The sequence below is a fragment of the Triturus cristatus genome, chromosome 11, assembly GCF_964204655.1.
Source record: "Triturus cristatus chromosome 11, aTriCri1.1, whole genome shotgun sequence".
NCBI lineage: Eukaryota > Metazoa > Chordata > Amphibia > Caudata > Salamandridae > Triturus > Triturus cristatus.
The window spans coordinates 771,718,350-771,736,236 of record NC_140594.1 but is presented as its reverse complement, the minus strand read 5'-3'; the positions used below and the strand labels follow the sequence as shown (position 1 = coordinate 771,736,236).

At 44.0% G+C, this 17,887-nt stretch overlaps 1 protein-coding gene across 1 annotated transcript in view; it reads left to right on the top strand.

The window, feature by feature from the left end:
• The window catches only part of UNC5D (unc-5 netrin receptor D), a 1,316,579-nt gene that overhangs the window by 513,186 nt on the left and 785,506 nt on the right, over positions 1 to 17,887 (top strand). Inside the window, exon 2 of the mRNA XM_085634460.1 lies at positions 10,636 to 10,854. Coding sequence (XP_085490586.1) covers positions 10,636 to 10,854 — 219 coding nt within the window. The remainder of the gene's footprint in view (positions 1 to 10,635; positions 10,855 to 17,887) is intronic.

Below are 17,887 nucleotides of genomic sequence, written 5' to 3'. Positions count from 1 at the left end.
GAGAGATCAGAAGCACTTTTTTGCACTGGTTAGCAGTGGTAAAGTCCACAGAGTCCTAAGGCAGACAAAATCAACACAAATTAGGAGGCTGAAGGCAAACAGGTTTTTCAGACGAGACTGCAGAAAAGGCCAGGTCCAACAAGCCTGATTCAGTTTTCCTCAAACAGAGCTGATATTTCCTGGCCAGGTGGAGTTTCTGCTCCTCTTCTAGCTACATAAAGAGTATTTCTTAAATGTGGTATAGAAAACAATCTAAATTATTATTTACTTTGATGCAGCAGATTCCCTTTGGACATGTCCTGCCCACCACAAAAGCTGCCTCCTGCAAGCACTCTTTCTGCCTACTGCTGCCAAGCTCTTCCCTCCTCTCCCTGGAAATTACCCATTCAAGGAGTAATTTGCAGGCTGCCAGTGGTGCCCTAGCATTTCCTGCAGCAGGATATTCCATCCATGAGTGACAACACTGGACAACGTGCCTAGCATTGGTCACAAATGGGTATCTCTTCTCATCAGACGAAGTCGAGTGACCTAGGAATTATTGCTCACCTTCACCAAGGTTCACAATAAAAGGTACATTGGAATTACTAATTCTCAATTTTTTGGGGGGTACCTAGATTTAGAGTATGGTCCAACATTTCAAATGTAAGATCTCTGAAACTGTGGTTCCCCGACTTGGACGCCATGTGTGAATTTCCCTTCATCTTCATTTCAAAACTTCTCTCCATTCCTAGAATAATATCATCCGATTGTAAAATTAACCATTCTGCCTGCCTCACTCATCATTAGTGAAATTGTCTCACTTCTTGAATGGATATCTTTCTGCACTGTAATCTTACCTTCAGAAATAGTCCAAAATCAGGCTTTTCAAACCCAGAGAGGACAGAAGTATCTGTCTGGCTCTGTCTGCCATGTAGACGCTTAAGCCTCAGCAGAGGCATATTTGCCATGCAAATAATAGCAAGAGGAGGGCTCAGAATCTACTAAAGATCATTTCATCTTAAGAGTTCAACACCTTCTGCACATGCAAAACAAATTGAAAAGACCCAAAAGCTGGATTTGGCAGTGTATAACTCAGAACATGATTCACCGATTCAGAATATGCCGTTTTTTTGGAGTCACATATGCTATTCGCAATTGGTGAAGATGCACCATATGGCTGGACATTCAACATCTCTAATACTGGGGTTGCGGTTGGGAGAATTGATGGTTTTGTGTAAGTCCTAGGGATGCTGGAAGCACTTATGTGGTGAAATTTGTGGGCTTTTTTTCAGTCAGTAAAACTTTATTTGGTTTGATTAAAACCCATAAAAGTTCATCTATTATAACAATGCAAATCATAACATAATACAGGCCAGTCTGTAATGCAATACATCTAAAAGACAAACAAAAATCCAGTACAAACCGACTATTAATTTATGCATCATCTCAACCTTTGCATATATGTATTACCTGCCAAATAAAAGCTGCAATAGTTAAGCCGACGTCTAGGTAATGTAATTGTTATGCTTCTAGGGACTGTAATTGTTGCAAATAAACTAACACAGGTCTACATTGTCTAAAATTACAATTGTTTGCTGCAATTTAATATGCTCTTGGTACACCATAAAACGCACAAAAACATAAGATAAAGGGAACCCTGGACAAATTACCCATCACAAGGACAACTTGGTAAAACTCTGGACCAACAATTTTGCCTTGGTAATGCCTCAAAATGATGGGTCATGTTACATTGAAACTTGTCAGCTCATATCTAAGGCTTGTATTTGTACTCCTTTCCAGCTATGGATGTACGCATTCCTGAATACACGGGAGTGTGAAACTAAAGTTGATCTATGGCACTCCCTAATGATAGACACAATTTTTAAATATGCTTAGTGTTAGCTTCACTGAGTTATTTTCCATTCTGCACATTTCACAACATGCAGGCCCACTCAGTGTGCACAAGAACATCTCGTCATTTGATTCCCATCAGAATAGGACATATAAGTCTGGCCAAGGTGCCCTGAATATCTATGTCTCGGGGCCACCTGGTACACATGTTGACATAGATGGATGGTATGTGCGCAAGATGTCACGCATTACAGGGTTACTGGCTGTGGACGGATATTTCCACTGAGTTTCTGTCTTGATTTTCCCTCATAATCAGCCAGATTAAACCGGGGTCATTTTGTTACATCAACACTGAGACTTGACCATTCAGGTTTGAGGGGCCTTCACTCCTTAGCTGTCTAGAAAGAAATCAGATTCCAGACTGCTGATTGCTGTCCTTTTCGGGACCGCGATTGGACACACACAAAGAAGCCGAGTTCAGCTGAGCTCCACTGACTGAGAACTCCCTCCTACCAACCTGTTCACACACCTGAGATTCTGTTAACAGAGATGCCCGCTCTTTTGCAGATATGCAGGGTGACGATCCCAATTCTCCCCAGCAGGCAAAGTTAGTTTAGTTTATGCTCTCACAGCACTGCTAAAAATAGGGCGAACAAGTTAGGAAACATAATCTTGGGAAATATGGTAGAAATGTTCGTTGTTTTCGCATTTATTGCAATGCTGAAAATAGCCATATGTTGTGTGTGTCTTGAGATAACAACACATGTACTAAGTAGCAGAATATGGCAATTAATGTTTTTCGCAGAAATAATGTGGACAAACCCACTCAATGAAACGTCAAGACTCACTGTAATGTTATACAGTGCCAAAGAACCACTAGTATATGATAAAAGACCCCTCACACACCAACCTGGTTGGTGTCATGCTTCATCATTGGGGTCCCAACCGGGTGGCCGAATGCCCTCCGGTTGTGCTACGATGCCTGTTTACAGCAGAGCTGGTGTGGTGTAGGAAATGTGAAGTGGTGTTGTGAAGGTTAAAAGTGTCTCTGGGAATCCTTGCCTTTTAAGTTTATTAATGGCGGCCCAGGATACAGTTAAAGATGTGTGGTGCAACTACTGAAGTAGTTTTACTCATAGATCTCAACAAAAAATGTCTACATGTTTCAGCCCTTGGTAATATTGTGAATGGGCTTTCTTCAGGAGAAAAGTGCGTGAGTGGCAACAAATGCCACGTGAAAGGTGAACAACACAGGCGCTAAGGTGTGTTGACAGTGCTCCGTGGAGTTTGTATACTTACGAACCCACTGGAAAAAACCTGTGGAATTAAAAAGACAAGACAAAACACATAAAGAGAAACGCAACATAAAATGCAATCTTCTGCATACTAGTTTAGTATTATCAATACATTGGGTGCCTAAGTGCAAGTCTTGGATCGGTCGGCACAATCAGTGAGTCTAGCCATGAGATGTGCCCCAGGTGAGAAATATAGTGGCTATGTAGGTGCACATATATCTCTTTTGGGGTGCTGGGTAGGGCGTAGCATGCGGGACAAGACTGGCTGCAGCACGCTGATAGGATGTATATAGTGCCCCTGGCTGGAGGTGTATATATAGTGCCTGGAGTTCAGGAGGCTTGTCGGCTATAGTCTTGGAAGTGTCTAGAGAGTAGCCATTAAGGGAGGATTAAAATGAATTGCGCACAGCTTAGTAAGAGATAGTTACACTGAATGGTGTGTTTGGCAGGGAAATCAGGGTCCGGGAGGGGTACCGTCTATAGTCACACTCTGCGGATGACATGAAGGAAAAAAGGGGGTACCATTAAAGTAACGCCCTGCAAAAAGTATTGCTGTAGGAGAGGTTAGGGTATACCTGGGAGAGAGAGGGAAAGAGAACCTTACTTCATCAAGACGCGTCACCCGCTGGAACCTATTCAGCTCCCGTGATCCTGGCTGCTGATACTGTGACTTCTTTTTATAACCGCTTGTCCAGTCCACCAACACATACCTAAAGGACACTAAAGATCTCCTGGGACTCATTAACAACCTGGATTACAACCCAGAGACCTCTTTCCTGGTAAGCCTAGACGTGGAGAGTCTTTATACTAGCCTGCCCCAAGATGACACCCTCATAGTACTAGAACAAGCATTAGACAACACCACCTGGAACTACCACACACCTAAGAAATTTGCATTGGACTGTGCCACACTGGCACTTAAGTAAAATTATTTTGAATTTGAAGGCAAGATCTAAATGCAAAAATATGGAACTTCCATGGGAAGCGTTTTCGCACCAAGTGTGGCGGGACTGTATGTCCATAACTTTGAAAAGACCTACATATTTGACATTAACACGCCATGTATTCCCCAGATCAAATTCTATAAGCGATATATAGATGACATCTTGCTTATCTGGGAAGGGGACGACCAATCCCTCAAAATCTTCTGCCAATGGCTTAATGGATGCGACCAAAATCTCAAATTCACACACAACTACCAAAAACACCACACGATTTTCTTAGACTTAGAGATACATGCGGTGGATGGCAAACTCAAAAGTAAAACTCACTTTAAACCCACAGCACGTAACTCTCTTACACAATACCAGCTTCCACCTCAAAACATTATGCGAGAATCTCCCGTTTGGACAATTCCTAAGATTACGCAGGAATTGCAGTGACATTCAAGATTACAAAGAACAGGCGAAATTCCTAAATACCAAATTGCAACTCCGAGGCTACCCGAAAAATCTGACCAATAAGGCTAGCAAACGCACACGAAACCAGAACAGGGAAGGACTACTAGAAGCTAAGCTACCCACAGACAATCCCATTCCCCTTACGTGTGTTGTTACCTACAACTCTGTAGCCAATAAGGTTTCCCACATCATCAAAAGCACCTGGAAGATACTGCATACTAGCAACCTCAAATGGGAGACACCCTTACTTTCATACAGGAGGGCCAGATCCATAAAAGTATCTACCCACCCTGTGCTGCCTTTGCGGATTCCCAACACAGTCCAGAACGCTTGGGGCCTCCCCAACATCGTAGGCCACTTCCCATGCGGGAATTGCAGTGTTTGTCACATCACTGAAACCACAAAAAGTTTACAACTAGAACCCGTCAGGACGTGGCACATCAGACAGCACACTAATTGTAATACTGTCAATGCAATTTACTGCATCATTTGCCCATGCAGTCTCACATACATTGGCATGACGAGCTGTAAGGTAAAAACTCGAATATGTGAACACCGCAGCACGATCCGGTGTAAGAAAAACACTACACGCCTAACTAACCACTTCCTTGAGGCAGGACACACCACCAACAATATGCGATGGGTGGTAATTGAAACACTGGACCCTAAGATCCCCAACATTCAGCGTAGCCTGCTAGAAAAGGAAGAACGGTGAATCTATCGATTATCCAGCCACCAGACAGGCCTTAACGATAACATACCATGGAAATCCTTAAGCAAATCAGTATGACTGTCTGCTCATTCTTACATCATGACTATTCACATACTCTCATGTGACATCGGGGGATACACATAGCATCAAGGGATCAGCATTATGTACAGTCACCACCAGCAATCCATGCTTGACTATTGGTAAATTTTTACATACCGCCAGTAGGTGCTTATAGAGATTAACGCTCAGTTGCTTAGCATCGCGTGCAGTCATCACCAGCAAATATACTTTAACATTGATGCATCCTCTCACACCACTAGAAGGTGCATGTATAGATAAACGCTCAGTTAAGCGTGTCCCCATCTTGTTCCTTTTCATAGTTATTCCCATACAGACGCTTTATCAAGCACTGACACTAGCTTTCAGGTGGCCACAGCGGTTTGCTACTACTCCACCCCATTCCAATATAAGCGCAGGTCTCTATCATCATGACCTTTCTAACATGGCGCTCATTCGCGGTACCCTACGTGCCTTAGACGGCGCCGTTTCTCTACCAATATGGCGCTCAAGCATGCACCATCTACACTCACCACCAGTAGGTGCACACAGAGATTAGCGCGCACTCCATAAGCGTAGGGCTCTATCACCATGATCATTCTAACATGTTGCTTATTTCTGTGCCCTTCTGAGCCCAGCCACATGCCACACAGCGCGCCTGAGAGGCCATCCATACACTACCAACATTGGGCCCATGCATGCGCCTTTCCAACCATGCACGCGCCTGAGAGGTCGCCGATACTCTACCAACATGTCACCCAAGCATGCGCCTTGCCAACCATGTACTCTCTCTCTCCGGCCGCCTATGGGCCCACACACACAGACGCCACGGGATTATTCTATTTAAACCGGGCATCTCCTCCAGCACAGTAGCAGCCAGGATCACGTGAGCCGGATAGGTTTCAGCGGGTGACGCGTCTTGACGAACTTAGGTTCTTTTTTCCTCTCTCTCCCAGGTATACCCTAACCTCTCCTACATCAATACTTTTTGCCGGGTGTTACCTTAATGGTACCCTCTTTTTTCCTTCTTGTCATCCGCAGAGTGTGACTATAGACAGTACCCCTCCCGGACCCTGATATCCACGCCAAACACACCATTCAGTGTAACTATCTCTTACTAAGCTGTGCGCAATTCATTTTAATCCTCACTTAATGGTTACTCTCTAGACACTTCCGAGACTATAGCAGACAAGCCTCCTTAACTCCAGGCACTATATATACTCCTCCAGCCAGGGGCACTATATACATCCTATCAGCGTGCTGCAGTCAGTCTTGACCAGCATGCAACGCCCGTCGCCACCACCCCATGAGAGATATATGTGCACTTACATAGCCACTATATTTCTCACCTGGGGCACATCTCATGGCTAGACTCACTGATTGTGCCGACGATCTAAGGCTTGCACTTAGGCACCCAATGTATTGATAATACTAAACTAGTACCCAGAAGATTGCATTTTATGTTGCGTTTCTCTTTATGTGTTTTGTCTTGTCTTTTTCATTCCGCAGGTTTTTTCCTGTGGGTTCGTAAGTATACAAACTCCACTGAGCACTGTCAACACACCTTAGCGCTTGTGTTGTTCACCTTTCATGTGGCATTTTTTGCCACTCACGCACTTTTCTCCTGGTCCTGAAGAAAGCCCATTCACAATATTACTAAGGGCTGAAACATGTAGACCTTTTTTGTTGATCACTATGAGTAAAACTACTCCAGTAGTTGCGCCACACAGTTTTAACTGTACCTGGGCCACCATAAATAAACTTAAAAGGCAAGGTTTCCCAGAGACACTTTTAACCTTCACAACACCACTTCACATTTCCTACACCACACCAACTCTGCTGTAAACAGGCATTGTAGCACAACCGGGGGGCATTCGGACACCCGGTTGGGAGCCCAATGATGAAGCACGACACCAACCAGGTTGGTGTGTGAGGGGTCTTTTATTATAACCTAGTGGTTCTTTGGCACTGTATAACATAACAGTGAGTCTTGACGTTTCATTGAGAGGGTTCGTCCACATTGTTTCTCCATATATTCACAGGAGAAAGGGACGTTCCCCATTACTTCCTCGCTCTCTCCTTGGTTCATATTAATAATTGTTCTTCAACACTCATCGTGTCATTATTAGTACAGATGCTTGAGTGTAACTTCTAAGCAAGAAAAGGTGGGTATCTAAATCCCCATTACCTGCCTGGGAAAGGGACTGTTTTGCTTACCAGAAAACCCTTCTCGTCCATGAAACAGGGCAGGCTGCAGGTCTGCGGTAAACCAGATCTGTCTTTCTCATACATAGCACACAGTCCTTGTGTTATAGGGTTAAGGGATCTCAACCTGTAGCCCTGGGGTAAACCCCCTAAGACATGTACCACTATTGCATCTGTCCACATCACACATATTCAGTAAGAGAGTTTTAAACTCTCCTTTACCAATCTTATTCAAGCTCTCTAAATTCTTATAAAATTCAAGTCGGCCAGCCTATCGCATTTTGATTGAACATGACTTGACCGGGGTATATGTGCAGCTAGATCTACGTTTTGACAATTGCTTATTACTTGTCTGATAAAAGAGGCTTCCCCTTGAGTCCAGATCCTGTGCCACAACAGAAGAGGGTGCAGGCTATTATGACCTTTCAAATCCCTCATGCCAAGAACCCTGTGGCAAACATGATTGGCACATCTGATTGGGACATACAACATTTTCTTTAGACAGGTGTTCTCTGATTTCTGCACATTTTCCACATTGACGTACCCCCAGACACTTCCTGATAAGTAGCCCTAGAAACACACTTGGCCGTATAAATTGCACCTTTAGAGGTTTCATTCCTAATTTAGTAGCAAACTTGAATAACATAACTATAGGTTTGTCAAGTTGTTGCTGCCTTACATCCTTGACTTTGACTAATGTCCCCACAGAGTCAAACTATATACCCAAATATGTGAATACACTACATTTTGTTAGCTGTACGCCATTGCTATGAGCGGTTGTCCCCTTTCACTCCACTTGGCGTAGTAAAACTTTTCTCAAAATGAGTGTTCAAGCCCAGCTCAGCCATAAGACAAAGTCATTCATCATTAGCCACAGGCATTCACTGTATGTGCCATTAAGACCGAATAATTGTCTAAAAAGGTCCACAATCTTGGAATCCCCTCCTATTGCCTCCATTTTGGGCCATAACTTTTCATGATTTACACTCTCGAACGACCTTGATATGTATGACCCTTTTTAGTCACTGTATATTTCCTGATTATCGGGTGAAGTTTTAAGATGTAAGCTTTAAGGACTGTTGTACTGTACCTCTCCCTTTACAGTAACCCTATTGTAACTCTGATAAAATCCAGTGCTTCTCTGCTCAGGAATTTGAGGGGATTTATTCCCCACGCAAATTTCAGTTCTTAGTGAAACACAAACACACACTCCCTCTCTCTTTCTATCTTTTCCCACCCCACTAATATAACACTATATACGAGGGCTGGTTTTTTACTTTAATGGAGTATGCATGTATTCTAACTCCACTTTCCTTGATACTGGGATAGATTACTCACTGGACCAAAGCAAATAACATTGCACTTTGAGGACTGGTCCCTGTAGATCGATGGTCCTCACAGAGATGGCGCTTGTCTGGATGTGTCCGGGTTTCTCAAAAGTGTGGGGGCTGATCCACAGTGTGTTGTAAACATACCCCCACAGACACACAAATACATAAAAAAGTGCTATTGTCTTCACCGGTATTGTGTTTGTATGACTTTGTCAGGGTTTATTTCCTTACACTATGAGGACCAGCTTTTTCCAGGGCAGCTGACTCCGGAACCCCGGGGCTCACGGTTCGATCCCCGGCACTGGTGGCAGGTTAGCCCAGCACCATGTGACTCAGGGCAATAGCTCGCTTAATCTTCCCGACGGTCCCCAGCACTTTGACATCCTTAGGGGTAATTGTTCGCACTTTACAAATACCAGTATTTCATTTATTATTTTATTTACCACACTGTAGGCTAAACATGCCCAGATGCACCACTCAGACACTCATAAACACACACACACACTTTTCCTACAGGAAGATAAGGTGAGAGAATTTGTTAATATGGAAAAGTGTTTTCCAATTCAAAAAAAGACATGTGCCAATTTATCCTATCCATACACCGACAAAGTCTGTTATTCATTGCACTAAACATGGACAACAATGTCCCTTCTCCGATAATAACCATCTTCTTTAGCGTAAGATGAAACTGGACTATTTCCTTTCTCATATTATTTAAATTTATATTACTTACATCTCTTTAATTTTGATTCTCAATAACCTTACTTTTCAATACATCACTTTCAATTAAATGCATTTTCCTTTGAGAAAATTTAGCTGACATTGAATGAGGTCACTTGTGTTTGGGAGAAAATAGAGTGACATTGCTCCGAGAACTCCCCTTCCCATTGAAAGTCCTGGCATCACTTTTCTCCATTGTTCAGGTTTTTAGCACTCCAGCCCCCAGGGATGCCTCATTTGATCATTCACAGGATGCTGACAATTGACATCTGTAGGCTTAATGAAGTGCTCGGCCCATTCCAAACAGAACTCGGTATCATATATTGGGATTAGATACTCGAGCAGGAAATTATACTGTCCATAAATTACTCAAGGCAAAGAGTTCCTGGTTCCATTTCCCAGAGGCCTGCTCTCATTGATTTAGGAACAGAGTGAGTGATTGGAGTGTAGTGGTACTGACAGATGCTGATGCTTTTTCCAGCAGTGGTTGAAGCTGGCATCGTTTGCCTAACACACTGCAAACAGTGTAGCTGCTTCTACCTTGTTTGTACCAGTGAAAAACGCATGTGAAAGGGCCCCAGGTCAGCTCGTGAAGCACACCAAAACTTAGCTATTGACACTACTTTCTTATCCACACTAAACCTACGACTCCCTGTATCTTCCCAAAGACCCTACACCCAGAGTTACCTACAGACAGTTGTTAATTAAGTAAGCAAATATTAAATGAATATTAAAACCTAACCTCTAGCAAGTTCGCATATGATATGTTAATGAGACCATTGCAGAGATGTATGTGTTGACAGCAGGTAACCAAAGGAAATGATGGACGGAGTGTTGAACATTGCAAGCACTCACCCCCAGTCAACCTTCTGCTATACTTTACTCCGCCTTTCATCATTTCAAAGTTTGCCGAAGAGAGTTGCACTTATATGGAAAATTGTAAAATCAGTATCAGACAGTTTGGTCAACTGAACATTTTACTCCTGCATGACAAAATGAATTAGTGTTGTTATCGTGATGAAAACCCTACAAAATGAAACAAACAACTTTCAAAGAATTTTCGTTTTTGTTTTTGGTCTCTATAGGGAATGAAAATGGCGAATCCCTTCCAGACTCTCTCCCGTCAGCACCGGGGACCCTTCCACATTTTCAGATGGAGCCCGACGATGCCTACATCATCAAAAGCAACCCAATCAGCCTCCACTGCCGCGCCTTACCTGCCACGCAGATCTTCTTCAAGTGCAACGGGGAGTGGGTCCATCAGGACGAGCATGTGTCCGATGAGAGCGTGGATGAGGGTACAGGTAAGGAAACTGAGGAACAGGTGTGCAAACACAGCTCAAGGCAATGGGTTGGCCATTGAAGAGCGGATAACAAACAGTTTGCAGAAGCTCAATACAAGCAAATGAGGTGTGCCTAAATTGTGGCAATGGAAAACTGGGGCCCTCCTCATCCTGTTAAGGAGAGAGATATGCTTGCCTATTGCTTTTGAACCTGTTTGCAACTTTATGTTCATTTGTGATCTGATATCTTCCTTGCTCCCTCAAATCAATGCAGTGCTATCATTATTTTAAAATGTATTTGCAATGCCAGGTCCTTCACACAAAAGAGTCCTGCCCTAGCTCACGAGGGCAATCTATCTGTTGTTAGTGCTTAGGTAGGATTGTGTCTGAGTTATGGCAACACCCTATTCCCACAGTCTCTAGCCTTCTCTCAACTCATCAAAATAAGGTAGATGAAATTGTGCCTAATTTGAGAGAATTTGGTTGTATTGGCCATGATCTCTATAGGCTTTGCTCACCGACAGTTCATGGTAATTCCATTAATCTTTCTCCAGTGGAGTCTTTGTGCCTAATTGAAGATCTAATGAATGCATGACAGCCACCGAAAAGTTTTGGGTGCACCTACCATCTAACTTAAAGTGTATTGGGCCTCTATGCACTGAAAATAGGTCTGTGGAGACAGCCACCATTTTGGACGGGTATCCTGTATCTGCTAAACCCTAATTAAGGCCCAATAGGCCTGATGTAAAAATTGTTTTAAAAGTCACAAACCCTCATATCAAATAAATCTGAGGCTTTGCAACTTTTAAAACACCGTTTGTAGTGTACTAAACCCAATTAATGATTCAGAAAAGGATTGTTATGTTATGTTATGTTATTATTTTCTTATATAGCGCACAGATGCCGCAGCCAAGAGGCGTCCCGGCGCTTTAGGAGATGGAACACACAGCACAACAATTAAGACCAGAACACTGAACTATACAGAGGAGAATAAATGGGTTTTTAATTGTTTCCTGAACGGAAACAAATCATGGATGGAACGAAGTGAGGCAGGCAAAGAGTTCCATAATGTAGCCGCCATCACCGAAAAGGAGCGTCCACCCATTCTGGACTTTTTAAAACGAGGAACAATTGCCAGATTGGACCCTGCAGACCGAAGAGCTCTTGAGGGGACATAATGGAGAATGGTCTGGGTGAGAATAGGAGGGGAGGCCAAATTGAGAATTTTAAAAGTAAGGCACAAAGCCTTGAACTTGATTCTTTGGCCTACTGGGAGCCAATGGAGATCATGGATAGTGCTGCGAGCAGAAACAAATTTAGGGAGGCCGACCAGCATCCTGGCCGCCGCATTTTGTACTCGCTGAAGGCGGGCAAGCTCAGCTTGGTTAACACCCAGAAACAGGGAACTGGCGTAGTCCAATCTGGTCAGCACCAGAGCTTGGACTATGATCTGCCTGGTGTCTGCATCAAAAAATTTAAAAATAGGCCGTAGGCATTGTAGAGCACCAAAACAAGTTCCCGCGACACGCTTGATGTGGGGAATAAAAGACAATTGATCGTCAAGCCATACGCCCAAGTTTCTGACTTCGGCGACTGGAGTAGGGATAGGACCAAATTCAGGAGGCCACCATTGGTCTCCCCAGAGCTCGCTGTCTCTACCAAAAAGAATGACCTCCGTCTTGGTGGTGTTGAGTTGTAAGCAATTGTTCGCCATTCAACTGGCGACAGCTTTGAGGGCTGCCTGAAAGGTGGGGGCGTTCATGTTGGAATCGCCATTAAGTGATACCACCAGCTGTGTATCATCGGCGTATGACACTATTGTAAGACCAAAGCTGGCAGCTACCTGCGCCAGCGGTGCAACATACAAATTAAAAAGGGTGGGGCTGAGGGCCGAACCCTGTGGAACTCCCTGCAGAATGGGGCGTGGGGCAGAGATGTAGGGAGGAGTAGAAACTTTAAAGGTTCGACCCATAAGAAATGATCGAAACCAGTCAAGCGCTTGTTCTCCAACTCCTGCCTCCACGAGGCGGTGTAAAAGAATGTGGTGGGAGACCGTGTCGAAAGCGGCACTTAGATCCAATAGGATCAGTGCCGCCGTCTGACCTTGGTCTAGTATTTTCCTGATATGTTCCACCACCGCCAAGAGAGCGGTCTCGGTACTGTGACCGGCTCGAAACCCATTCTGGGAGTTATCTAGTATGTTTGCTTCTTGCAGGTGGAGGGATAAAATCCTGTTGGCGTGAGCTTCGGCTAATTTAGCCATCCATGGAAGGAGGGAAATAGGTCAGTAATGCTCTGATTTGGAAGGGTCAAGAGAAGGTTTTTTTAGAATTGGTATAATAGTGGCCTGCTTCCAAGCAGTGGGAACACTACCAGTTCTAAAAGAGAGATCAATTAAGCTCTGCATCGCCGGGTAACAGCAATCGGCAAAATCACGAAATTGCATGGGTCTCATAGGGTCATCCGGTGAACCTGATTTAACTTTGATCGTCAAATTTAGGAACTCCTCTTGGGTAGGACCTGGAATGGCTAATAAGGATTTAGAGGTCAGAGGGGCACTGTTAATTTCACTAACGAAAGGCATAGCAAACGACCTGTATATAGCCTCCGCTTTTTCAACGAAAAACGAGGCCAGATCTTCGCAGTGTGTCATAGAGGCAATGAACGTGGAGGCGGTTCTTTTGTTGGTGAGGTCCTTGCACACCCTAAAAATGGTCTTGGTAGGGTTAGTACTGTTTTTTTTTTCTTGTGAGTAAAAAGCAGCCCTGGCTGAACATATGGCCCTATGATACATCCTGATGCAAGATCTATAGGCTGCTTTAAGATCAGTTTCATAGTTTTTGCGCCAAGCGCGTTCTGCTTTTTTACAAGATGCTTTCAGTACCCTGAGAGATTCGTCATACCAGGGACTGGGGGAGCCAGATTTAGCCTTGCTCCACCTAGCTGGTATAAGGGTATCCAGAGACTGGTCAAGCCACTTACAAAAATCGTCATAGCCACGGGAAACTTCCTGAGGAGGTTGAGGTTGGTGCTGCAGCAACAGATGGTGAAAGTGCTCTAGGTTTAAGTTTCTCCAAGGACGCTTGAGAGTCTTAGGCAAGTTGTTATTGGCTAGAGGGATGTTAATAGCAATATGCGTTTCGATCAGATAGTGATCAGTCCAGGCCATAGGCTTGGGCTGGAGCACTTCAATATTAGAGGAGATGTTTGTCAAAAAAGGATCCAGCAGGTGTCCGCCGATATGAGTCGGGAATTTAACCAGTTGGACTAATTGAAATGCCTCAAGATCAGAAAGCAAGCTCTGGACTGGGTTGGAAAGTGGTGCTTCCATATGGAGGTTCAGATCACCAATGACCGTAAAATTATTGGTTTTCAAAGCTAAAGAAGAGACCACATCCGGAAGGCTGACACGAAAAGCTCCATCAGGACCGGGAGGCCTATAGATTAAAAGTCCCGCGAAGGTGAAGTGGGGACTTACAGTGATGTTGAAGTGCGCGCTCTCACATCCAGCTATAGTGGTGGGTGACCAGGCACACGAATAGCAAGTTTTTACCGCGACTGCGATGCCGCCACCTCTGCCATTACGATGGGATGAGTGCATGGTATAGCCTACTGGGAGGGCTAAGTTAATCACAGCCATAGAATTATCGTGAAGCCACGTTTCGGTGAAAAAGAAAATATCTGGATTTTCATCAATAATCAGTGAAAAGATTTCTTGCGAGTGGCAGGCCAATGACCTTACATTCAAAAGAAATATTTTAAGAGGCGAACAGATATCAGAGGCCCGTACGGGACCAGTAATGCGAGCTCTCGGGGATTTAGGTTGAAAGAACAGGATGGGTTGTGGTGCCGGAAGAGTGAAGGAACAAATAGGGCACTGATAAGGACCACAAAGAGGATCCAAGGTACCATGGCGGCATCCACTTACCCCGCGGCGCAACGCGCGTAGATCTTCGGAAGATAACATCCTGAAATGGCAAAGAGCCCTGCCAGGCCCTGCCTAGCGCAGACGGGCAGGACTCTGGCTGGACTCAGGCGCGATGAAGGCGCTCCGCTGCGCGTCACCGCTGCGTGGCCGATAGAAGGCTCAAGTAGGCTCAGCAGGCCGAAATCTCGCGAGAATGCGCGAGAGTGCCCGAGCCCGATCCAAGATGGCGCTAAAATTCGTCCCCGGTACCCCGTGATCCCGGACCCGCCAAAGGCAGTGGTGGTGGTCCCCAAGGGGGGTTTTAAAGTGCAGAATGAGGCCAGGGGGGTCTCTGCAGATAAAAACAAGTTGCTAAAGTAAACATTAAGGAATCGCTTTGTGGAAGGAGCTTGTTATAGGCATCCCTTACAAATACAGATTCCTTAAGATTTGTATTATTGTTTTGAAACCAAAATACGGTTTCAAAACATTAATATTAAATCACCAATTTAAAATGTATGGTAAGCCATTCCTGGATGAGAAGAGGTCCTCAGGTAACTTCTTCTCCATTGCGAATGTTAAGAAGAAATGTTTTTGGGAGTAGGCAGTGGTCCATGGGAATACCTCTTACTCGTCAAAAAGGTGTACATTTCAATGTTTAAAACCATCACATTTTACTTCTAGGAAAACCAGCTGCATTTAAAAAACGTTTGCTTCATTTAAAAACAATCACAGACATGATGGTCTGCTGACGCCATCAGGCCACCGTGCTTGTGAATCAGGGCAGTCATAGTGAGTCGAAAGTCGAGTTCTGCTCCATATACATTAATGAGCATGATCGAAATATGACCCACTCAGAATTGGAACTTTTTAACTGATCTATTAGTATGTAGGTCAGTTTTCAAAATTCCTTTCCACTTATAAAACGTCAACGTGCAATTTTCGACCACTTTTTGAGAAAGAAAAGTTTGCATATCAGGCCCCAAGTCCTTAAACTCCCACATGGACTTGGTGCTCTTCTAACTAGTCCCTCCTATAACCTCCAGAGAATATATGCTGACTAGTGGAGCGGTTGCTCTTTTCCCATCTTTAGCACTTATGAATGAATTTCCTCCAGCCCTTGGAGCAGGGTGGGGAGTAGGGAGAACTTCAACTCAAATCTTCCAAAAAAAACTACTAATTCTACTTTTCAACAATGACTTATTTACTCAAGTCAGGTCTATTTAGCTCTGGAACCCCACAAAACCCTAGAGTGATTGTGCTAAAAGAAACACCAAAGAATGATGATGCAGATGTTTAGAAGAGGCAGTGACTTTTTGTTACACCTATCATTCTTAGGGTGATCTTCCCCTGAACGTTTTGCCTTCGTACTCCATTTTTATTTGAGCAGTTTTCATTTTTGCTGGCCTTAGGACTCTGCACACTTTAACACTGCTAACCAGTACTAAAGTGCATGTGCTCACTCCTTAAAAGATGCTAGCATTGGCTTATCCCCAATTAGCATATTCAAATTACTTATAAGTCCTTAGTAAAGTGGTACTACATTTACCCTGGATCTGTAAATGTAATGCTACTAGTGATCCTGCTGCACTTATTGTTCCATCTACTTAGGAATCCCTTTAAACATGTATCAGGCCTACGATTGCAGCCTGTGTGTACAATTTTTAAACTGCCATGTCGGCCTAGTAAAATGAACCTTTTGCCAGGCCCAAACCTTTGTTTTAAATAGGTATAAGCCACCGCTAGGGTAAGCCGTGTACAGCCCAAAGGGCAGGGTGCGGAGTAGTAACAAAGTTGGAAATTAACTTTTAAGCCTTACATGTGCTGGTAGTGAACAACTCACAAATTCATTGGGAAACCGCTAGAAGCTTCTCCCACTTCAAATTTAGGGCAAGGTATAAATATTAGACCTTAGACACCAACTCTTCAGTACACTTCTGGACCTGTGGATACTCTGCCAGAAAGGAGGACTGCAGCTCTGCTGGACTGCTGCACGGAAGGACGGCTGCCTGCTGGGCTGACCTGTTGTCTGTTGCCCTCTTGCCTTGGTGAGAAGGACTGGACCTGCAACCTGTACCTAGGATGACCAGAGTGACTCCTAGGACTAGTCGCTTGTACCCAGCACCTGGACTCTGCAACTGTGACTTCCCCAGCCAAGTCATGCCACCCCAGTCCTAGACCCTTGGAAGTGGGCCTGAAGACACTCTGCCAGCCTATCTGTGGATCCAGTGGAACCAACACATCTCCTCTGCTGCGCAGCTCAACCCAAAGCACACCCGACGCATTGCCTCTGCTGTGTTGATCCTCCCAGCGCAATTACTTTGCATTGACCTAGCATTCCCCTCAGAACTGTTGCTGTACAAAACTTCATCCTGTATACTGGATGTAAAAACCATAACGACATGAGTCTGTTGTCTTAACAAGAGGACCAGGGGTCATGGAATAAGCATTTTGGCGTAGTCCATTAAAACTGGGAAAATAAGTTTGCCTCGAGTTTGCTCATTCAACTGATGTAGAATAGGTCAACCAGAGCTTGCCCCAATCTGTATTACAGCAAAGGTTTTGCATCAAAGCAAGCTGGTAAGTATTCATAAGGCACCATTCTGCCTGTGTATAAAAAAGATTTTAACAAAGAAAAACAAGTCTACAAATGACGTTTTTGAAAAATACATGACAGTCTGGTTTTGTACTTTTTCCTACTTATGTGATGAGCTTTGTAAGAAGCCATTTTCCACAAGCTTAGTCATATTTTCACGTTTCAATAGTGTAAAAATAAATTCTAAATTTCATATTATTCTCATAACGTTACACGCAACTATCATGTGAAATATGTGTGTTCAGTGTTTTGCCCTGATTCAAATACATTTTCCTCTTTCCAGTTAATAAGCAGCAAAAGTGGTGCCATTGTAATTGCTCTTTTTTGTTTTTTTTGCACCCACAGAGTTTCTGTAATATGCCCCTGGGATCTTATAATCCGTGAGGCCACAGGTCGAGGAGGTGCAAATATGATCTGATTGATTTAGATGTGCTATTGCAGGAAGATTAACTCAAGCTCCTACACAATCTGCAATTTGACAAAAGAGGATTTAAAAATCTTGGCCTGAACCGCTGATCTGCAACTATTCTTGAAAAATGGCTTTAGAGGGA